The 24,863-nt window shown below is 39.5% G+C and overlaps 2 protein-coding genes across 3 annotated transcripts; both read right to left on the reverse strand.

Moving 5' to 3' along the window:
- Nucleotides 1–5,786: 5,786 nt before the first annotated feature.
- LOC103997328 (L-type lectin-domain containing receptor kinase SIT2-like) lies at nucleotides 5,787–10,779 on the reverse strand. 2 transcript variants are annotated; one of them, XM_065082452.1, is made up of 3 exons: nucleotides 8,710–10,779; nucleotides 8,596–8,606; nucleotides 5,787–7,827 (listed from the first exon to the last, which is right to left on the reverse strand). In XM_065082452.1, exons 1-3 carry the CDS (start codon nucleotides 10,670–10,672, stop codon nucleotides 5,881–5,883), a joined length of 3,921 nt encoding a protein of 1,306 aa, XP_064938524.1. In that variant the 5' UTR covers nucleotides 10,673–10,779; the 3' UTR covers nucleotides 5,787–5,880. The 2 variants fall into 2 exon arrangements, with proteins under 2 accessions (XP_064938524.1, XP_064938525.1); XM_065082453.1 differs by lacking the exon at nucleotides 8,596–8,606 and adding an exon at nucleotides 7,979–8,003 and having other exon boundaries at nucleotides 5,787–7,519; nucleotides 8,665–10,779.
- Nucleotides 10,780–18,789: 8,010 nt separating this feature from the next.
- LOC135592790 (L-type lectin-domain containing receptor kinase SIT2-like) lies at nucleotides 18,790–24,119 on the reverse strand. Its single transcript, XM_065082454.1, has 2 exons — nucleotides 22,002–24,119; nucleotides 18,790–20,557 (listed from the first exon to the last, which is right to left on the reverse strand). The coding sequence occupies exons 1-2, from the start codon at nucleotides 23,945–23,947 to the stop codon at nucleotides 18,907–18,909; spliced, it is 3,597 nt and encodes a 1,198-aa protein (XP_064938526.1). The 5' UTR covers nucleotides 23,948–24,119; the 3' UTR covers nucleotides 18,790–18,906.
- Nucleotides 24,120–24,863: the final 744 nt, after the last annotated feature.

Here is a 24,863-nt window from a genome sequence, read left to right on the forward strand (position 1 = left end):
TGACAAAATCGAACACACAACAAAAGTTTATTGATCTCGACCTAAGCCTACTACTATACTCAATTGACCTTATGCAAACATTATTACTACTTTAACTTCTCAACCAAACAATTGGATTGTTGACTTAGTGATTCTTATCATATTACTTCTGATCTACAAAACCTATTCATTCACAATGACTATAGAGGCAATAAAGACATCATCATTGGTAACGGTAATAGAATCTCTATTAGTTACACTAGTCCATAATACTTAATTCAAACACTAATATTTTTATACTCAATGATGCTCTGTGTATTTCTTATATTAAAAGAAATATTATTTTTATTTTTTATTTTTTAATTTTGTAAATAAAATAATATATCTATTAAGTTCTTTCTTAACTCATTTCTTGTAAAGGATTTGAGCTTAAGAGCATCATTATTTTAGAGACAAAATAAATACAACATCTACGAGTAGTTGTCAGTTTCATAAATCACTTAGTCAACCGCTCTTACTTTAATTGATGCATTAATTATTGTGTGACATTATCATCTTAGTTATCTATCATCCTCCATTTAACAATACCTACTTTCTCATTACTTTATTTTTAATTTTTAAATCAAGTAGAATTATAACTTATTATAATACTTGCCTTAATAATAAAAGTCACAGACTATCTTTTATGAAATTTTCCAGAACATACTCTAAACTATTTGAAATTATCTACACCAATGTCTAAAGCCCTGTCCCAACTATTTTTTTGATAATTTTATATTTTATATTATTTTCATAGATTACTTTATTAAATATACATGATTATACATACTCAAACATAAATATGAAGTCACCATAGTCTTTAACTACTTTAAAAAATTAGTCGAGAACTTCTTCCGGTCTACCATTAAAATAATTTACTCTAATGGAGGAGATGAATACCAAATCTTAAAACCTACCTCTCATCCCGTGACATACAACATCTTAAGTAACTACCACACACTCCTCAACTAGTTGACTCTACTAAATGAAAACATCGTATAGTCAAAACTACTTAACTATTTTACACCAAGCCTTCATACCACCAACCTTTTAAATTATAGTTTGCCTTATTAACCACATGCTCACCCCAGTCCTACAACATCAGCCATCATTTGAAAAGCTATTTTATAAAATCTCAAACCTTCAAAAACTCAAAGTATTTGACTGTTTATATTATCTCTAGTTACGTCTGTATGCTTCACATAAGTTAATACCAAGATTCAAACCTTGTATCTTCATAGGGTATTCTTTTGAACATAATGCTTTTTGATGCTATAATCCTCAAACCAAAAAGTTTTTATATCATATCATGTTATTTTTGTCGAGATTACTTTTCTCTTTTAAAACCATGGGCTATCAATGATGTAAGCTACTCTAACAATCATACATCACTGGATTCATATGAGTACATCTCCGACCCTCTCAAACACACCTCTCACCTTACTAATTAGTAGTTCTCCTTAAGACATACACTCTCTTGTCACTACAGTTGAGCAGCATCTCACCCCGTATATAATTTCCCCACCTATTTCTCTATAAATTTATCCTGCAATACCTGATGAAGTAATACCCCCACACTACAATTGATGTCTTTGTCCTCTCCTCGACCAAGTGATATCGAAATACATCAGCCTAATAAGGTACGTATCAATAACCCTTAAATAATTTCTATACCTTTAACGTAACCCAATAATATCATCGAGCTTGCATATCACATGACAACATGCTAAAAAAATAATATATTTAAGTCACATCAAATCTTTGACCTTTATGCTATCATAAACTATGTACCTGAATCTATTGAATTCACAATCATTACCCAACCCAAAAATCTCCACACCGACGCAAAATCCTATGTGAAGAATACAATGCCCTACTTCACAATGTCACATGGACCTTTGTATCATTTCATTACATAAAAATTTGCTTCTTCCTCAATAAAGCTCCCTTTGCCACCAAGTACTCGCCCCTCATATGCCTTGTTGTAGCCATCTTCCTTTTTGTTGCCATAGAAATAATGAGGCCTCCCTACACCAACAACCTCTTCTCCTCCCAGAGCCAGCGACTTTCTCTGTGGCCACCAGCTTCGACAGCTTGCTTCCAAACAACCACCTCTCGACAGTTGCACCACAATAAGCTGAGTGCCCATTGCCTCCTCTCGGGCTCCTCGTCCTTGAGGGTGTACAACATTGCTGCTGCTACTTTGCCGACAGACCCCCCACTATGGTTGCCTCTCCACCCTCTCTCGAGCCTATGCATTTATCGATAAATAGATTCATCGGATCGATTCATACTCTAAGCATGTCTTCCTTTTATATTATTGACACTCCAATTATTGCTCTTATAGGAAGCTCTTATAGGAAACAATAATTCTTCTCAACAGGACTTATATGTATCTGTAACTCTGATTCCTTTTAAATTATCCAATAGTAGTAACTATACATCTTGGTATGCAAAATTCTTTCATATTCTATTTAGATATGATCTATTAAGCTATATGAATGACTCTTTCAAGTATTCATAAAAAAAAAAATCAAAATACTAGAAGAACCTAGCCCAATAACAAATCTTGATCACAAGTTATGATTATGATAAGATCGTCTTATTCTACAAGTAATTCAAACCCCAGTCATTCAATCCATAATACTACTAATATCTTCATACACCACTGTAGTAGAAGCATGATCAAAGTTATAAATCATTCTTGCCAATCAGTCTCGGACTCGTATGTTAAGTCTCTTATATACTTTGATAAAAATAATACAATAGGAAAGTACTATTGTTGATTATATGTAAAATATAAAAGTTATTATAAATGATTTGGTTTTAATAAGTCATCGCTTGAGTGATGAAGAAGTTATTGTGTATACTCTCAATGACTTAGGAGATGACTATAATGAATTGGCGATAACAATTCGAGCACATGACTTGTTGATGTCATTTGAGGAACTATATGAAAAGTTGATTGATTATAAATCATACTTGAAAAGATAAATCATACTTGATTGATTATAAGTCAGTAAAAGATCGAAAAGAAAGAGCAACTAAAGCAACAGGAACTTCAATAAAGAAACAAATAAGATGCCTCTTGGACACATGAGTAACACATAGAACTATCATCCTCGATTATACTATCAACCTTTCAATTATGGTGACAACTTCAATCCAAATTACTCAAGAAATAACTTACATTATAACTATTAGCAACTTTGACGTTCCAACAATAACAACCAACAAAAAGTTGTTTCCCAATTATATGATAAAATCGAACACACAACAAAAGTTTATCGATCTCGATTCAAACCTACTACTATACCCAATTAACCTTATACAAACATTATGACTATTTTGACTTCTCATCCAAACAATTGGATTGTTGACTCTAGTGATTCTTATCATATTATTTATGATCTACATAACCTATTCATTCACAATGACTATAGAAGCAATAAAGACATCATCATTGGTAACAGTAATAGAATCTCCATTAGTTACACTGGTCCATAATACTTAATTCAAATACCAATATTTTTATACTCAATGACGCTCTGTGTATTTCTCATATTAAAAAAATTATTATTTTTATTTTTTAATTCTATAAATAAAATAATATCTCTATTAAGTTCATTCCTAACTCATTTCTTGTAAAGAATTTGAGCATAAGAGCATCATTATTTTAGAGACAAAATAAAGACAACATCGACAAGTAGTTGTCAATTTCATAAATCATTTTGTCAACCGCTCTTACTTTTGTTGATGCACTAATTAATGTGTGACATTATCATCTTAGTCATCTATCATCCTCCATTTAACAATACCTACTTTCTCATTACTCTTTTTTAATTTTTAAATCAAGTAGAATTATAATTTATTATAATACTTGTCTCAATAATAAAAGTCACATACTACCTTTTATGAAATCTTCCAACTCTAAACTATTTGAAATTATCTACACCAATATTTAAAACCTTGTCCCAATCACTTTTTTTGATAATTTTATATTTTATATTATTTTTATAGATTATTTTATTAAATATACATGATTATACTTACTCAAATATAAATATGAAGTCACCATAGTCTTTAACCACTTTAGAAAGTTGGTCGAGAACTTCTTCTAGTTTATCATTAAAATAATTTACTCTAATGGAGGAGATAAATACCAAATCTTAAAACCTACCTCTCATCCTGTAACATACAACATCTTAAGTAACCATTATACACTCCTCAACTAGTTGACTATACTAAACGAAAACATCGCATAGTCGAAACTGTTTTAACTATTTTACACCAAGTCTTTATACCACCAACCTTTTGGTTAACAACCTTTCAAATTATAGTCTACCTTATTAACCACATGCTCACCCTAGTCCTACAACATCAATCATTTGAAAAAAATATTTTATAAAATCTCAAACTTTCAAAAACTCAAAGTATTTGACTATTTATGTTATCCCTAGTTACGTCTATATGTTTCACATAAGTTAATACCAAGATCCAAGCCTTATATCTTGATAGGGTATTCTTTTGAATATAATGTTTTTTCGATGCTATAATCCTCAAACTCAAAAAGTTTTATATCATGTCATATTATTTTTGTCGAGACTACTTTTCTCTTTTAAAATCATGGGCTATCAATAATGCGAGCTACTCCGACAATCATACATCACTGGATTCATATGACAACATCTCCGACCCCCTCAAACATACCTCTCACATTACCAATTAGTAGTTCTCCTTAAGACATACACTCCCTTATCACTATAGTTGAGCAGCATCTCACCCCCTATGCAATTTTCCTACCTCTTTCTCTACAAATGTATCTTGCAATACCTGAAGAAGTAACACCCTCACACCACAATTGATATCTTTGTCCTCTCCTCAACTAAGTGATACCGAAATGCATCAACCTAATCAGGTACGTGTTAATAACCCTTAAATAATTTCTATACCTTCAACATAATCCAATAATATCATCGTGCTTGGATATCATATGACAACAGGCTCAAAAAATAATATTTTTAAATCACATCAAATTCTTAACCTTTATACTATCACAAACTATCTACCTGAATCTATTGAATTCACAATTATTACTCAAGTCTAAAAATCTCCACAGGCATAAAACCCTATGTGAAGAATATAATGCCCTACTTCACAATGTCACATGGACTTTTATATCATTTCATTACATAAAAAATATCATAGGGTATAAGTGAATCTTTCAAATTAAATAGAACCGACATGAATCTGTTGTCAATACAAAACACGTTAGATATTTTATTTATAGTTAATAAATTATCACAATTCATGATCCTTTACTATGCATTGATATGTAGTAAAATGAGCCTTGCAATAATTAATAAATTATCACAAAAATACATCGACCATTTTCGGTGTTATCAAGTGAAGAATCTGAATTTAAGCAAATGTTGAACAGAATAAGTATTGACATCTTCTATCCTTTTACCATGAATCATGAAACTCTTTTGTGATAGTTCCTCGAGTATCTAGATATTATAAGATGGCACAATTAACAAATGAATCAAATGATGTTGTCAACGAGGTATGCCATCAACAATATCTATCATACGCTAATAAATTTGCATGTCAACAAGGTTTCATTCAAATGTGGGGAGTGATGGTCAAGGTTCCATGGCATGTGATTTCATACGTAGGCACCCACGTTGAGTTTTGGTTGAGTTGTAGACTAAATTAACATTTTAGTATGCCATGATAACAATCACAGGGTATTACTACACCACAACTGGTAGATAGTCTTTTAGTGCTTCAAAGCGAACAATACACTGTATGACAAAGGGACAAATCAGGGGAGACGACACACATGATTGTCGGACTCCGTCAACGACCTCCGGAGAGAACCGATGTAGTAGCCACCGGCGAAGTATTCGACATGATACGGCCATCGACACCGTCGTTGCGACGCTGCACAAAAGCGCCGAAGCTGAGGTACGTGGGCGACAGCTCGGGAAGCGGTGCATGGCCCTCCAAGTAGCGCACCACTTGGCGCATGCTCGGCCTTTCCGTGGGCAGTGGATGCGAGCACAACAGTCCAAGCTTCAACACCAGCTCCACCTCCTCCACCGCGTACGCTTCTCCGAGCCTTGGATCCGTCGTCTCCAGTATCGATCCCTTCTGCCAATTCTTCAACACCCAGTCCGACAGAATAAGCTTCTCCTCGTCCGCCGTCGGGTCCACGGGCCTCCTTCCGCAAGCAACCTCCAAGAGGAAGATTCCGAATGCAAACACGTCGGTGATGGTTGCCGCCTTGCCGGTTCGAACAAGCTCCGGAGCAAGATAACCCATGGTTCCCACGACACGGGTGGTCAGGGGAACAGTCCCATGATCGTATAATCTTGCTAGGCCGAAGTCACCCAACCTTCCATTCAGTTCATGGTCGAGCAGCACATTGCTCGCCTTGATGTCTCTGTGGATGACGACTTGCTCCCAATCTTCGTGTAGATACAGAAGCCCTGATGCCACGCCTTTGATGATCCGGAACCGTGTCGCCCAATCCAGAGTAGGCTTGTCTTGGCCATACAGAAACTTGTCCAGGCTGCCATTGGGCATGTATTCATACACCAACAGGAGCTCACCTTTGCGTCGGCAATAGCCCAACAACTGAACAAGGTTGCGGTGGCGGAGGCGACCGATGCTAACTATCTCAGCGACAAACTCCCTCATGCCCTGTCTTGATTCATGAGATACTCTCTTCACCGCAATCTCCGATTTAGAAGTCTGTAGCACCCCCTTGTAGACCTTTCCGAATCCGCCTATTCCGAGCAAATCTTCGTCCTCGAAACCCTTGGTAGCTTCGTACAAGTCTTTGTAGGAGTACCGATGAGGGCCGTACTGAAGCTCCCAGTCCTCGCGGACCTCTGCGTACTTGATCCTCCATCTTACGATGAAAGCCACGACTCCTGCGACGATTAGAACTAGTCCAGCTGATGCTAGAGGCAGTGAAATGGTCAACGCCTTTGATCCTCGCTTGGGTCTCACACGAGGGAGAGAGGGCAGTAGGGAATAGTTGAGAACTTGAGCTACTCCATTCAAGTTAAAGCTCCAACCCAGAATGTAATGAGACGTCAGGAGAGAACCAGTGGATGAGGAGAAGCCAACATACATGGGACCTGTCAGCACGCTTGATAGATCGATGATGGCGGATAAAAGAGGTTTTTGGGGTTTGGCCATTTGAATTGAAGCTAGGGTAACATTAAGCAGCATCTCTTGGCCGTCGTAATCTATCCAAACTTGCAGGGCTTCACCATTTCTAAGGCTTAAAGCTTTGAACAAACCAGAGTCATCAGCATAATAACCAGCGGTGTGGGAAGAGTTAGATGTCAGGCTGTTAATGTCGATTCCGACATGATTGTCATCAATATCCTGAAATTCAGGGTCATAGATTGTGTCAAGCTCGATGCCAAGAATATGATCGCTCGAGTTCCCATTGTTGCTCTGGTTGAAGACGCCTAAGAACTGACTTCCTAAGGCTCCGGAGAAGTCCTTGGTGGGAGAAATCAAGAAGACGACTCCATGGCCGCTAAGATTGGCGAATTCTGGGATGAAGCCGAAGACGAAAGTGGTGGAGAAGGAGAAGATTTTACCAGTAGTTTGATCTCTGAAACGAAGTGGGGATGGACGGAAGGCGTGGCCCTTCACCTGCGTTGTCGCGTTGGTGATCCTCAGCAGACCACTGGAGGTGATGGATGCCACCCCGTCGAGCGTAAGATTGGCTCCACTGAATCCATTGAAGATGAATTCATGGTTTGCGCTGCCGGAGGCTGCAAGCTTTTTGTGGAAGAAGAGGAGGAGGAGGAGGCTGACCAAAGTCTGGAGAAACATGGCGGCCATATGTGCCGTGCAAAATCTGCAACACGATCAGAGGACCAGACAGTTAATATAGTTCGGAGGAGGAGGAGAGAGTCGTGGTCTTCAGCGCCTCGCAGTCAGCACCGATACACTAACTTAAATATGCTTTTATCGGGTATCCTCGGCTATAAAAGGTTTTATAGGACACTTGAGAAACACGGCAGCCATCTGTATCTTGCAAAGTCTGCAACACTTTCAGAGGACCAAATAGTTCCCAAAGTGTAATTAATATGCCCTCCAATATATTTTTCTCCTCGTTCAATATAAATCTTCACCTTTTTCTATGCGCGTCGGATTCACTAGAAGAACCTGCAAAAAATCGTTCTCTACCTAGCATGTGGACGTTTTCTAGTCTATTACCATGAATCATGAAGCTCTTTTGTGATAATTCGTTGAGTCTCTATATATATTAAGATGGGCACAATCAATAAATGAATCAAATGATGTTGTAAACGAGGCATGCCATCAACAACATCATACGCTAGTAAATTTGCATGTCTGCAAGGTTTCATTCAAATGTGGTGAGTGATGGTCACGGTTCCATGGCATGTGATTTCATACGTAGGCACTCACTTTGAGTTTTGGTTTAGTTGTAGACTAAATTAACATTTTAGTATGGCATGATAACAATCATAGGGTATTTATTACTACTCCATAGCTGGTAGATTGTCTATTAGTGCTCTAAACCAAACAATAAACTATGACAAAGGGACAAACGAGGGGAGACGCCAAAATCGATCGTTGGACTCCGTCAACGACCTCCAGAAAGCACAGATGCAGTAGCCACCGAGGAGGAAGGACACGACATGATTTGGTCATCGAAACCTTCCTTGCGAAGCAGCGCGAGAAGGCTGAAGCTCAGGTTCGCGGGCGACAGCTCCGGGAGCGGCGCATGGCCTTCCAAGTACCGCACGACTTGGCGCATGCTGGGTCGCTTTGTGGGCAGCGGATGCGAGCACAGCAGTCCAAGCTTCAGAACCAGCTCCACCTCCTCCACCGCGTACTCTTCTCCCAGCGTCGGATCCCTCGTCTCCAGTATCGATCCCTTCCGCCATTTCTCCACCACCCAATCCTGTAGAACCAGCTGGTCCTCGTGCGCCGTCGGGTCCACCGGCCTCCTGCCGCAAGCAACCTCCAGAAGGAATGCCCCGAACGCAAACACGTCGGTGATGGTGGTCGCCTTGCCGGTTCGAGCAAGCTCGGGAGCAAGATAACCCATGGTTCCCACGACATGAGTGGTCTGTGGATCCGTTCCATGATCGTACAACCTTGCTAGGCCAAAGTCGCCCAACCTTCCATTCAATTCATTATCGAGCAACACATTACTCGCCTTAATGTCTCTGTGGACGACGACTTGCTCCCAGTCTTCGTGAAGATATAATAGACCTGAAGCCACGCCTTTGATGATCCGAAACCGGGTCGCCCAATCCAGAGCAGGCTTAGCTTGATCATGCAGGAACTTTTCGAGGCTGCCATTGGGCATATAATCATACACCAACAGAAGCTCTCCTTGGCGTCGGCAATAGCCCAGCAATTGGACGAGGTTTCGGTGGCGGAGGCGACCGAGGCTGACGATCTCCGCAATGAACTCTCTCATACCCTGTCTTGATCCATGGGACACTCTTTTAATTGCAACCTCCGATCCAGAAGACGGTAGCACACCCTTGTACACTCTCCCGAACGCGCCCATTCCGAGAAGCTCCGTGTCCCTGAAACCCTTGGCAGCCCTGAACAAATCCTTGTAGGAGAACCGATGAGGCCCGTACTCAAGCTCCCAGTCTTCCAGGAGCTCTGAATACCTGCCCCTCCGTCTCAGGATGAACACGACAGTCCCTACGATGACTAAAACAAGCGTAGATGACGCCAAGGGCAGCCCGATGCGCAAAACCTTTAACTTGTGATTTGATTTCGCACGAGGAACAGAAGGCAGCAGAGAGGAGTCGAGAGCTTGGGCTACGCCATTCATCTTAAAGCTCCAACCAAGGACGTAATGAGACGTTAGGAAAGGACCATTGGAGGCGGAGAATCCAACATACATAGTTTCCAACAACACGCTTGAAAGATTGACGACCGCCGATAAGAGACGTCTACCGGGTTTGGCCATTGCGATTGGAGCTAAGGTCACGTTAAGTAGCATCTCATGGCTATCATAGTCTACCCAAACTTGCATGGTTTGGCCGCTCCTGAGACTTAGATTTTGGAACGAACCAGTGTCATTCAGATAATAACCAGCAGTGTGGGACTCATCAGATTTCAAGTTGTTGATATCGATGCCGACATGGTTATTATCAATATCTTGGAATTCGGGGTTACGGGTTGTGTCAAGCTCGATCGCAAGGACATGGTTGGTCGAATTACCGACGCTGCTTAGATTGAAGAGGCCTAAATACTGATTACCTAAGGCTCGGGAGAAGTCCTTCGTGGGGGAGACTAAGAAGGCCATCCCATCCCCGTTAAGGTCCGCGGGTTCTGAGATGAAGGCAAAGACAAAAGTGGTGGAGAAGGAGAAGACGGTACCATTAGGAGACTCTTTGAATCGAAGTGGGGTTCGGTAGAAGGCGTGGCCCTTCGACTGGATTGTGTTGTCGGTGACCACGAGAAGACCGCCGGATGAGATCGCTGCCACCCCATCGAGGGTAAGATTGGCTCCTCTGAATCCACTGTAGGTGAAGCTATCTTCTCCGTCTGCACAGGCGGCAAGCTTTTGGTGGAGGAAGAGGAGGAGGAGAAGGCAGACGGAGGCCCTGAGAAGTTCCGTTGACATATTTGCCTTCAAGAATCATGGAACAGATTCTAGTCTTGGATGGGCAGAGGAGAGACTTAAATTTAGTGTCTCACAGTCAGCACATATGAATGCGTGTGGGCAATCCACTGATCACAGCCATTCCTTGTCCACTGATGTCTAAGCACAGAGATGAAAGGTTCAGAAACCCAACAAGCATAAATACCATCATCATCTTCTATTTCATTAAATGTGAGACAGAGTTAGGCAGGATTGGAAGTTAATAGACGACAAGGAAATGATGCAGAAGGGACCCCACTGGTAGTGGAGACGACGACTAAGGGAAGGAAGACCAGGCAAGAAATTGATACCCTGAAGCCGTTAAGTTTGAAGGAGTTTTCTTTTGCCTCAGCTCGGCTGACGACGCCGAAGAGTAGCAACAGCAGGCGAAGGCGGCACCCACTGGTCAATGGGACGGCAAGAATAGAAGCGGCGTTCGCATGAGATTCCTCAAAGAATAAATCAGGAAGAAAGAAACATATTTTGTTTGATACGTGTTTTCTGTTTATATAGGAGGAAGGATTTTTTTTAATAGAGCAATAAGATTTTCTTGAGCAATTGGAAAAATTTTAGCTGCTATTATGCCCCCGTAAGATGTTGTTTCTGCCGATGTCAATCTTGAATTGATACATTGAAAATAGTTTACGGTAAGAGACTTCGTGAGTGAGTCTGTTAGTTTATCAGTTGTATGTATGTGAGAAATACATTGATGTCTGACAACTTGATCTTACATGAAGTGAAACTTGATGATAATGTATTTCATGCATGAGTGAAATACTGGATTGATGCATATATAAGTAGCTTAGACATTATTATAATATATTATAGGAGTAGAGGTGGAGTTGATGTCAAGTTCTTTGAGCATATTCATAACCCAATTGAGTTATGTAACAGCGATAGCAATGACATGGTATTCAGCTTCGGTTGTAGATTGTGCAACTATCTTTTAGAGCTCCAACTGATTGGATTAGCTCCAAGGAAGATAATATACCCCGACATAGATGTTCTATCATCAAAGTTTCTTGCCCTATTAGCATCGATAAAGGCATAAAGCTAAAGTGAAGAGTGTTTGTGAAAAAACAAACTATGATTGAGGGTCCCGTTAAGATATCACAAGATCTATTTAACTATAGACCAATGCATAATAGATGACCGATGCATGATTGTGATAATTTATTAACCACAAATGAGATATCTGGGTAGGTGAGAGCTAAGTACTATAAAGAGCCAAGTATTTGGCGATATTGAGTGGGGTTCATAGTAGGGCTTTCATCACATAATTTGAATGCTTCACTAGTAGATAGAAGAGTTGTAGCCATTTTTGCATCCTGCATGTTCATTTTTTATAACAAATCCCGAATATATATATTTTTGTGATAGAAAGAGTTTTGAAGATATATATGTTGCTTCCACTCTTAGAAAGTATCTTAAGATTAATAGATCTTTGATGGAGAATTGATCAACCGAATGCGTGAGGAATACCTTTATCTTCATAGGATTATTGCTCATAACAATGATGTCATCCATATATATCAGAAGATACATTATATTATCAGTTTGTTGATGGAGAAATAGTGAAGTATCAGACTTTGAGTTGATGAAGTAAATTGATATAAAAAACAAGCCAAGTTCTGTGTACTAGGTTCTTGGAGCTTGACGAAGTCCATAAATAGCTTTTTGAAGTTTATAAATATGTCTTAAATACTAAGGATGGATGAAGCTAAGAGATTGCTACATGATGATATCTTCAGTTAGGGCCCCTTGTAAAATGACATTGTTAATATCAGTTATCATAAATGTCAACCTTTTGAGATGACCAAACTTAGGATAAGTCGGATTATTGTGGGTTTAACAATGAGACTAAATGTCTCTATGAAGTCAATACCAGGACGTTGATGGAACCCTTTGGCCACTGGACGCACTTTATATCTGTCAACGGATTCATTTGAGTTTCACTTAATTTAAAAGACTCAATTACACTCAATGATATTTTATATAGGATGAAAGGGTACAAGTGTTCATGTAGAGTTATGGAGGAGGGCATCATATTCTTCACATATTACATTACGTCATATGATGATTTTTGGGCTTGAGAAATTATGGTAGGTTCGTCTCAAGAGAGAATTTTATGATAACATGTAGGTCAAGGACTTGACGTAGTTTGAAGATATCACTTTCGGAGCATATTGTCATTGGATATCCAAGGGCTATAGGTTTTATTGTTGGTATAGGTGATGGAGAAGCACTAACATAGGTTAGGGTAGGCTGAGGTACTTCAGTGTTATTGGGTCCAGAAGAGAGTAATTCCAAGGGCATTACTTCAGCAATAGGTGAAACTTATAAAGAAGGGAGATAAGAAGTAATGAAAGGAGTGAGGAGCTACTAAACCGGGAGAATAAAATAGTGCGAATCTTGAGAAAAACGATTGGAAGGTGTTGTGGGAAGCTCGTTTGATGGGATCAATGACATATCTAGTGATATATATTTGTTGGAGTACGTCACATAAGAGACTTATGGTTTTGAAATGAAAAGGTAAACTTCATGAAAATAACATAGCATAATATAAAGACTTTTTGAGTTTGAGATTCGTAGCATCGAAAAACATTATGTTTAAGAGAGTATCCTACCAAAATGTAAGGCATAGATCTTGATATTATCTTACGTGAGGCATAAAGACAACAATGGATAACATAAATAGCTAAATATTTTAAGTTTTTAAAGGTTAGGGGATTTATGAAATAGTTTTTAAAATTGTAATTGGTCCTACATGACTAGAGTGAGTATAAGATTAATAAGATAGATGATAGTTTGAAATACTACAGACCAAAAGATTGTTAGTATGGGGGTATGATATTCAACTCTTCTATAAGAGTAAACGGTTTTAATTATAGATTAAAAAAATTCTTGACCAATTTTCTAAAGTTGGTAAAGATTGTTGAAACTTCAGATTTATGGTGAAGGTATAACCATATGTACTAAGTGAAATAGTCTACGAAAATGACATAAAATCTGAACTTGTCAAAAAAAAAATGATTAGGACAGGGCTTCAAACATCAATATAAATAATTTTAAATGGTTTAGAGCAAGATATGTATGATATTCCAAAAGGGAGTATGACTTTTATTACTGAAATAAGCATCGTAGTTAGTTATAATGCTACTGATTTTAAGAGTAGGAAGAGAATAACAATAAAGTAATTATTGCTGAATAGAGGATGATGGATGACCAAGACGATGATGCCATACATCAATTGAAGCTACAATTGAAGAGTAAACAGTGGGCTGGGTGATTTATGGAATGAACGACTATTCATAAATATTATCTTTTACTCTAGTCTTAGACCCAGGATGCTCCTGTGCTCAAATCCTTGACAAGAAAATAGTTAAGGAAAGAATTCAATTAAGATTTTATTTTATTTATAGAATTAAAAAATAAAAATGAGATTTTGTTTTATATGAGATGCACACAGAATATCATCGAGTGTACATGTTATGCCATATATATTAAGCATTATGGAATCAGTATGAGTAATAGAGATTTCTTTACCATCACCGATGATGTCTTCATTTTCACCATAATTATTATGGATAGACAAGTTTTGTAGATCAAAGATGATATGATAAGATATGCCAGAATTTACAATCTAATTATGTTAACTAGTGTGCAGAGTAGTCATGAGATTTACTTGAGGTCAATGTGATGGAGGAGAAAGTCTAGGTCGAGATCGATAGACTTTTGTAGAGTGGCCAACTTTGTCATAAGCTGGCAGACAACTCCTTATTGATTTATGTGGCTAGGACGCTAGAGCCGAGGATAATCGAAGTAATTGCCTTGATAATTGTGATTGAAATGTTGATGATATGGAGGAGGGAATGTTTGTTTGAAGCTCACAAGTTCAGGATGCATTCTGGCCAAACCTTTATTGACAGTCTTGTTATATTGGTTACCCCTCTTTGTGAATTTTTTTACTAATTGGAGCTATGATGGATGGTCCTGGTAATTTGTCATCGTACTTGAGATATATCTCATAGTCAGTCAACTTGTCATAGAGTTCTTCAAATGACATCAGTGAGTCGCATGCTCATATTGTTGCTGCCAATTCTTTATACTCGTCTCCTAGGTTGTTAAGGATATAGACAATGATTTCTTCATCATTGAGGAAATGACCTATTAGGTTAAGTTATTGATAATAACTTTTATATTCTATAGATAATCGACAATAGTACTTTCCTCTTATTTTATTTTCATGAGACTAGATAGGAGACTAAGCATGTGAGTTCGTGAATGATTTGCCAATGCGGTTTGCAGCTTGCATTAGGCTTCGACAGTGGTGTCACACGAAGTTATGATAGTGTGAGATTCGACGATTGAGGCTTGAATTACTTAAAGGATGAGACGATCTTAGAGTAACCATAGTTTGTGATTCGAATTTGGTACTGGACTGGGTGCTCCTGGGATGTTGAGTATCGCTGGTGGACAACGGAGAGAGTTATAGACATAGCTTAGTAAATCATAGCCAAATAGGATATTAGAAAATTGTTCACACCAAGATGTATAATTGCCATCTTTGGATAACTTGAAGAGAATGAGAGTTATAGCATTGATAGAGATAAGGCTTACATGTTGATGAGTGCTATGGTTCCCTATGGGCACATAAACTAGAGCATCAAAGGTAGATGACAAAGATATGTTGAGGATATATACAAATATGAGGGAGTAAGGTAGGAGTCTTTAGCTATAGAAGGAGAGTGAGAAGAGGCTACAAGTACTCACTTATTGCTAGTGAGGAGGAGGGTCGACTGCAATTGGTACAGATCGTAATGTTCAACTAAGTTTAGTGACTGAAAAGGCGACGACAAGATGTGTTCGGTGGTCAACTTCAAAGTCAACGAGAGCATCCAAGCAGATGTGGTAGTCGACGAGGAAGATGAACTGGTCTTAGTAAAGCTCAGCAGTGTCACTTGCGCTCTCGAGAAAGACAGAATATTAGATGGTTGGTTGCCAAGGGAAAGGAACAAGCATGAAAAGATCATTGAGATGAAGAGCGGGAGTCATGCTCATGCTATGATACTATGAAAGAATAAATCATGAAAAAGATATGTATTTTGTTTGATATGTACTCTTTATTTATACAGGAAGAAGAATTTTCCTTAACATAACAACAAAATTTCCTCGGGGGAAATCTTAATTGTAATCAATTCTAACCTATGAACAAAATTGATAATCTTAGCTGCTATCGATTCCAACCTATCAACGAAATTGATGGGTACCTTCTTTTTCTCATAAATACATAGCAAATCCAGGCTAAAGTGGGTTTTAATTACTTACAACCCACTTTAGCCTTAATTCTCTTCTTATTTAACCTAAATCTTTAACTTTTTTTTTTTTACCAAAAAGTGTGATAGCTAGAAAAAAAAAAAAAAAAACGATGACGGTGAAAAAGAGAGAGACAACAGTAGCAGTCGACGGTAGAAAAATAAGAGAAGAAAAGGAAAGAAGACAAAGACAACACAGAAGAAGTTGTTCTCAATCATCTAAGTAATGTTATCACCTCAAATTAGATCAGATTTATAGTGAATTCTTACTATGATCACTTGGGAGGATTTTGGATATTATGCATAGTGACGTGATCCTTGTATCATAGTTATTCTCTTGTGATTATTACTTGGATTTTGGGCAAAAGATTTTGAGATTTGTATATTTATTATTTTATAGTAGATTTTCTCTGGCTTGTTCCGTGATTTTTACTCTTCACGTTGGGAGGATTTTTCACATAAATCTTGGTATCATATTTTTACTCTTCACGTTATGACTTATTTATATTTTTTTATATATAAAGTTTTTTTTTATCCCATCAATGGGTATCAGAGCTAGGTTTTGATGTTTTAATTTTTGTGTTTGAATATAGAGGCCAGTAGTGTTTCTTACATGATTAGCTTGATAGGAAACAATTAGATGATATGGAAACCAAGAATAAAATATCTTTTATATTGCAAGGATTTGTATGGACCTGGTATAGTGCAAAGCTCATAACTATGATAGATAATGAATGGAAGAGGTTAGACCGAAAAATAATCAGGTTTATTCGATAGTAGCTTGATAACAATGTTTTTCACCATGTTTCTACTGAAACTTATGCATACTCTCTTTGAAAAAAATTAAAAGGTTTCTAGAAAAGAAAAATGATTGATAATAAAACTTTTTTGATAAAAAACTTGTGTACTTAAAATATAAAGAGATTTTTCTATTGTTGAATATTTGAATGAAATATAGAGTATAACTAATCAATTATAAATTATAAATATATTAATAATTTTAAAAATAAAGTAGACAAGATCGTACCATAATTGCATATTCTCCATCCAAGCATATAATCTAGATGCTTTCTTTCATTTTCCCAAAATGACTATTTTTTTCTTTATTTTCTTCCCTGGCCAAATATTAAATTAGTTAAGTACATCAAAATTAATCAATCTATGATCACACACTAATCTAATTAATTATGAAGCACAGGAAGTCAAAACCAAACCTAACATAATTTTTCTGTGTTTGATCTGAATCCATTTAATATCAAGATGAATCCTCAATGATTTTTCTCTTTATTTTTCTTCTATTTTATTTTTCTTATTTTTTCCTCTGTCCTTTTTCTCTCTTTTTCTTTTTTCCATGGGAGAACCTATCTCTCTTCACTTCTTTCTTTCGCACCGCGATAACTCCCTATCTTCACTCTTTCCTTCCCTCTCCTCTCCCTTCTCTCTCTCTCTCTCTCTCTCTCTCTCTCTTCTTTTCTTCTTTAATGTTGTTTGCACTTTTCTTCCTCTGTCTCTCTCTCTCTCTCTCTCTCTCTCTTCTTTTCTTCTTTAATGTTGTTTGCACTTTTCTTCCTCTCTCTCTCTCTCTCTCTCTCTCTCTCACTCCTTCTTCTTTTCTTGTTTGCACTTTTTATAATTTAGTCCCTGATATTTCAGTATTTACAATTACGTTCTCAGAAAAATTAGGGATACTACATGCATGCTTCATTTCTATTTTCATTTGATGCTTTTCTCGCCTTTATAATTGCTCGGTGGATTCTTTGACCATAACTAAAATAATTATTGCTATATTTAGTTTATTTGTTTGCTTATTTTTTATTACCTATCCATCACATAGGGTGACAGCTTGATCGATTCAAGTTGGTTCAGATTTATGTATGTAAGAATCCTTTGATATACAATCAAAGAGGTCTCCAATGTTCAATCTAGTGTTGACTTAAAAAAAACTGAGTTTGGAAGAGAAATTTTCGACATGATCAACTATCACATTTAAATTAGTAATGGAACATAAAAGAAGATGAGTGTAAACTATATCTCCCCTTGATTATTGTGACTCGATGGACTTTCTATGATTAACCCAATCAAAAAAAATATTTTATGATATAAAATTAATATTTTTTTACATATTTTATGTTTAAAAAATATATATGTGACATGGTTGTTGATTGAGGGGCTCAGTTTTACTGATTGGATCATCACATATTAGAATCTTGATTGAGGATAAATATAATTCATGTGACTTAAATGATCTACATCCCATGATATTTACGAATCAAATGTTTACGATCAATCATTTTGATGCAACTCTTAACCATTTGGTGTCCGCATCGAATTTTGTAGAAAAATAAATATAATTGATTTTGTGTGTGTGTGTGTGTGTTCATATCCATGATCGCAAGATGTGCACAATTAATCAATGAATAAAATGATGTTGTAGACAAAGCGTGCAGTTAAAACATCTAATATTCGCTATGTAAGCTATTATCCAAATAATTAATTCAAAAATGGTCAATTGCTCAAAATTGAACATAACCTTATAACCTTTTCATCATCCATACGCATTTCAAAGCAATTCAAAGAACCGGAATTTAGGATCGAATTCGCCATCATGTTATGATGTAAATATGATACGTTAATAAATTTACATGTCAGCAAGATTTCATTCGCGTGTGGCGAGTAATAGTCACACGGTTCCATACCTTATGATTTCACACATATGCACTCACTTGGAGTTTTAGTGGCTAAATTAACAATATAGTATTGCATGATAACAATAACAGGGTATTGCGATACTTCGACTGGTCGGTAGTCGAGTAGTCCTCCAAAGCTGACGATGCACCGTAGGACAAAGGAACGTTAGGGGAGAGGGGGGGCGACACATATGATGACTAGTCATCTACTCCGTCATCGGCCTCCCGAAATAATCGATGCAGTAGCCACCGACGAAGGATACGACATGCAATGTTCATCGAAGCCATCATTCCGAAGCAAAGCAAGAACGCTGAAGCTGAGGTACGTCGGCGACAGTTCCGGCAGCGGTGCATGACCCTCCAAGTAGCGTACCACTTGGCGCATGCTCGGCCGGGCTGCGGGCAGTGGATGCGAGCACAGCAGTCCGAGCTTCAACACCAGCTCCACCTCCTCCACCACAAGCTCTTCCCCAAGTCTTGGATCCCTCGTCTCGAGTATGGATCCCTTCCGCCAATTGTCTACCACCCAATCCAACAGAACAAGGTGCTGCTCGTCCGCCATCGAGTCCACCGGCCTCCTTCCGCAAGCAACCTCGAGAATGAAAACCCCAAAGGCAAACACATCGGTCATGGTGGTCGCCTTGCCGGTTCGAGGGAGCTCGGGAGCAAGGTAACCCATGGTTCCCGCGATACCGGTGGTCTGTGGATCCGTTCCACGATCGTATAACTTTGCTAGGCCAAAGTCACTCAACCTACCATTCAATTCGTGGTCGAGCAGCACATTGCTCGCCTTGATGTCTCGGTGGATGACGACTTGCTCCCAATCTTCGTGTAGATACAGAAGTCCTGATGCCACGCCTTTGATGATCCGGAACCGTGTCGCCCAATCCAGAGTAAGCTTGTCTTGGCCATGCAGAAACTTGTCCAGGCTGCCATTGGGCATGTAATCATACACCAACAGGAGCTCATCTTTGCGTCGGCAATAGCCCAACAACTGAACAAGGTTGCGGTGGCGGAGGCGACCGATGCTAACTATCTCAGCTATAAACTCCCTCATGCCCTGTCTTGATTCATGAGATACTCTCTTCACCGCAATCTCCGATTTCGAAGTCTGCAGCACCCCCTTGTAGACCTTTCCGAATCCGCCTTTTCCGAGCAAATCTTTGTCCTTGAAACCCTTGGTAGCTTCGTACAAGTCTTTGTAGGAGAACCGATGAGGGCCGTACTCAAGCTCCCAGTCCTCGAGGAGCTGAGCGTACTTGACCCTCCATCTTACCTTGAACACCAGGGCTCCTACGACGATTAGAACTAGTCCAGCTGATGCTAGAGGCAGTGAAATCGCCAACGCCTTTGATCCTGGCTCGGGTCTCACACGAGGGAGCGAGGGCAGTAGGGAATAGTCGAGAGCTTGAGCTACTCCATTCATGTTAAAGCTCCAACCCAGAATGTAATGAGACGTCGGGATTGAACCAGTGGATGAGGAAAATCCAACATACATGGGATCCGTTAGCACGCTTGATAGATCGATGGTCGCAGATAAGAGAGGTTTTTGGGGTTTGGCCATTTGGATTGAAGCTAAGGTAACATTAAGCAGCATCTCTTGGCCGTCGTAATCTACCCAAACTTGCAGGGCTTCACCACTTCTAAGGCTTAAAGCTTTGAACAAACCAGTGTGGTCATCATAGTAACCAGCGGTGTGGGAAGAGTTAGATGTCAGGCTGTTAATGTCGATTCCGACATGATTGTCATCGATGTCTTGGAAATCAGGACTACGGATTGTGTCGATCTCGATGCCAAGAATATGATTGCTCGAGTTCCCATTGTTGCTCTGGTTGAAGAGGCCTAAGAACCGATTACCCAAGGCTCTGGAGAAGTCCTTGGTGGGAGAAATCAAGAAGACGATTCCATGGCCGCTAAGATTGGCGAGTTCTGGGATGAAGCCGAAGACGAAAGTGGTGGAGAAGGAGAAGATTTTACCAGTAGTTTGATCTCTGAAACGAAGTGGGGATGGACGGAAGGCGTGGCCCTTCACGTGCGTTGTCGCGTTGGTGATCCTCAGCAGACCACTGGAGGTGATGGATGCCACCCCATCGAGAGTAAGATTGGCGCCTCTGAATCCATTGAAGGTGAACTCATGGTTTTCGCTGCCGGATGCTGCAAGCTTTTTGTGGAAGAAGAGGAGGAGGAGGCTGACCAAAGTCTTGAGAAACATGGCTGCCATATCTGTCGTGCAAAATCTACAACACGTTCAGAGGACCAAATAGTTCCCAAATTGGAATTAAAGTCGGGTTTACGGTCATAACTAGAATATGATTTAACACCAACGAACAGATGCACTGTGATCATCTTGTATTTCATCAAATCGTATAAGTTGATGGTATGAGATCAATTCTACATTGCCAAGGAGTCAATTTTCATTTTGGTCTTCTTTTCCCTGTTAATACAGATGCATACAAGTCTATGATGCAAATGGCCAGTTGATGATAATTTAGACGACCCAAAGAAATAATTGAACACTTGATGTTATGGGAAAAAAAGAAAGTCTTGCACACACGTAGACTTTTTTGCTCAGTGACAGCAACGGTGAAAGCAAACACAGGACTTGAATGGAACTGACAGACCAATAAGGATGTTTTTTGTTTTTTCTCCTCTCATTTTTATTCTTCAATATATATATATATATATATATATATATATATATATATATATATATATATTCTCTTTGTTCAATATAAATCTTCACCTTGTTCCAGCCACATCGGATTCATTAGAAGAACAAGCAAAAAGTCGTTCTCTAGAATCTTCAAAGTCGTCGGAGTTATTATCAAATGAAGAATCTGCAGAGGAATTTATGCAATGTTGAACAAGAACAAGCATTGACGTCTTCTATCCTTTTACCATGAATCGAGGATCTATATATTTTAAGATGGACACAATGAACAAATGAATCAAATGATGTTGTCAACGAGGTATGCCATCGACAATATCATACGCTAGTAAATTTGCATGTCAGCAAGGTTTCATTCAAATGTGGTGAGTGATGGTCACGGCTCCATGGCATGTGATTTCATACGAAGGCACTCACTTCGAGTTTTGGTTTAGTTGTAGACTAAATTAACATTTTAGTATGGCATGATAACAATCATAGGGTATTTATTACTACTCATAGATTGTCTATTAGTGCTTCAAAGCTAACCATACACTGTATGACAAAGGGACAAATCACGGGAGACGACACATATGATTGTCGGACTCCGTCAACGACCTCCGGAGAGAACCGATGCAGTAGCCACCGGCGAAGTATTCGACATGATACGGTCATCGACACCGTCGTTGCGAAGCCGCACAAAAGCGCTGAAGCTGAGGTACGTGGGCGACAGCACGGGAAGCGGTGCATGGCCCTCCAAGTAGCGCACCACTTGGCGCATGCTCGGCCTTTCCGTCGGCAGTGGATGCGAGCACAACAGTCCAAGCTGCAACACCAGCTCCACCTCCTCCACATCGTACTCTTCTTCGAGCCTTGGATCCGTCGTCTCCACTATCGATCCCTTCTGCCAATTCTTCAACACCCAGTCTGACAGAATAAGCTTCTCCTCGTCCGCCGTCGGGTCCACCGGCGTCCTCCCGCAAGCAACCTCAAGGAGGAAGACGCCGAACGCAAACACGTCGGTGATGGTGGTCGCCTTGCCGGTTCGAGCAAGCTCGGGAGCAAGATAACCCATGGTTCCCACCACATGGGTGGTCTGTGGATCCGTTCCATGATCGTACAACCTTGCTAGGCCAAAGTCACCCAACCTTCCAATCAATTCATTGTCGAGCAACACGTTGCTCGCCTTAATGTCTCTGTGGATGACGACTTGCTCCCAATCTTCGTGTAGATACAGAAGCCCTGATGCCACGCCTTTGATGATCCGGAACCGCGTCGCCCAATCCAGAGTAGGCATAGCTTGATCGTGTAGGAACTTTTCGAGACTGCCATTGGGCATGTAATCATACACCAACAGAAGCTCTCCTTGGCGTCGGCAGTAGCCCAGCAATTGGACGAGGTTTCGGTGGCGGAGGCGACCGAGGCTGACGATCTCTGCAATGAACTCTCTCATACCCTGTCTTGAACCATGGGACACTCGTTTGACTGCAACCTCCGATCTAGAAGACGGTAACACGCCCTTGTACACTCTCCCGAACCCGCCCATTCCGAGCAGCTCCTTGTCCCTGAAACCCTTAGTAGCTTTGAACAAATCTTTGTAGGAGAACCGATGAGGCCCGTACTCAAGCTCCCAGTCCTCCAGGAGCTCTGAGTACTTGGACCGTCTCAGGATGAACACGACAATCCCTACTATGATTAGAACAACTGTAACTGGCGCCAAGAGCAGCTCGATGAGCAAAACCTTTAACTTGTGATTTGATTTCGCACGTGGAAGAGAAGGCAGCAGGGAGGAGTTGAGAGCTTGGGCTACGCCATTCATCTTAAAGCTCCAACCAAGGACGTAATGAGATGTTAGGAAAGGACCAGTGGAGGCGGAGAATCCAACATACATCGTTTCCAACAACACGCTTGTAAGATTGACGACCGCAGATAAGAGAGGTCTATGGGGTTTGGCCATGGGGAATGAAGCTAGGGTCACGTTAAGTAGCATCTCATGGCTATCATAGTCTACCCAAACTTGCATGGTTTGGCCGCTACTGAGGCTTAGATTTTGGAACGAACCAGTGTCATTCAGACAATAACCAGCAGTTTGGGACTCATCAGATTTCATGTCGTTGATATTGATCCCGACATGGTTATCATCAATATCTTGGAATTCGGGGTTACGGATTGTGTCAAGCTCGATCGCAAGGACATGGTTGGTCGAGTTACCGAGGTTGCTTGAATTGAAGAGGCCTAAATACTGATTACCTAAGGCTCGGGAGAAGTCCTTGGTGGGGGAAACTAAGAAGGCCATCCCATCCCCGCTAAGGTCCGGCAGTTCTGAGATGAAGGCAAAGACAAAAGTGGTGGAGAAGGAGAAGACGGTACCATTAGGAGACTCTTTGAAGCGAAGTGGGGTTGGGTAGAAGGCGTGGCCCCTCGATTCGAATGTGTTGTTGGTGACCACGAGAAGCCCGTTGGAGGTGATCGACGCGATCCCGTCGGGATCAATATTGCGGCAACGGAATCCATTGAAGGTGAACCCATCAGTCCCACCGCAAGAGTCTGCAACTTCTCGGTGGAGGAGGAACAGGAAGAGCAAAGTCTTGAGAAACATCGCTGACATATCAATCTTGCAAAATTTGGATCGAGTTCACATTAACGATCGAGTTCATGGCTTTGAATGGTCAGCACTATGAAAATTCACAGAAGATGTTGGAAATAGCACGTACGTGGCTGGTCCATCTACCACTTTTTTTCCCAATGCCAATATCCTTGCTAGACTCCGAAGTCAACTGGAAGGCTGGCTCTGATAACATTGGTGACACGATGACCATTGCAATTCTATCATTGTCTGAATATTTTATTGTCGGGTATTTTTTAGAATGTGTGATCAGATTGATTCTCAAGGCACCACAATTCTCTGGTCGTTCGTTCTTTTTTCATGATATTTTGAAGTATTTGTTTCCATTAAATGCAATGACTAGCAAGTTTGAACGAACCTCTTAATCATTCAATTTGATGCTGCTATGTTTGACTCGTGAAATTATATTTGGACCGTATCCAGTGGAAAGAAAAGTCAAGTGATATATTGAATTTGAGTAGATAGTGAAATTATTTGATAAGATACTCCTGTGTTGACACTGAGGTGTACATTCTGTCAGCTTTGTTCATTAATGAGATAGGATCATTCCCCATGATTAGAGAGTCATTATGTTTTTAGAAATATTAGCATATCTTTCCAAATCCATTGATATAAAAAGTCACAAGTTAACCATGCTGACAAGTCAAATCTCATCCATATGAAATGTCATGATAAAGACTTGTGAATTATCGAAGACAGAGTTATAATTATTTATGACTAATGTTAGGAATACTCTCAAAAATATCCGATAAATATTATAACACAGTGAAAAACACTATATCATAGTACTTTAATACCGCGTTATGGTTGAAAATATTATAATTAGACTAGTGGATCAGTCCAAGGAAGGAAAAAAAAATTGACTGACCGTCATATCAAAGTATTTCAGAAATAAATA

Source organism: Musa acuminata, chromosome BXJ1-9, assembly GCF_036884655.1.
Source record: "Musa acuminata AAA Group cultivar baxijiao chromosome BXJ1-9, Cavendish_Baxijiao_AAA, whole genome shotgun sequence".
NCBI lineage: Eukaryota > Viridiplantae > Streptophyta > Magnoliopsida > Zingiberales > Musaceae > Musa > Musa acuminata.

Coding starts and splice junctions, on each gene's coding strand:
- LOC103997328 (XM_065082452.1), bottom strand. CDS start 10,672: ATGTCAACGGAACTTCTCAGGGCCTCCGTCTGCCTTCTCCTCCTCCTC.
- LOC135592790 (XM_065082454.1), bottom strand. CDS start 23,947: ATGTCAGCGATGTTTCTCAAGACTTTGCTCTTCCTGTTCCTCCTCCAC. Junction 20,558..22,001: donor GGTGTCGATGACCGTATCAT/GTCGAATACTTC, acceptor GGACTTCTCCAG/AGCCTTGGGTAATCGGTTCT.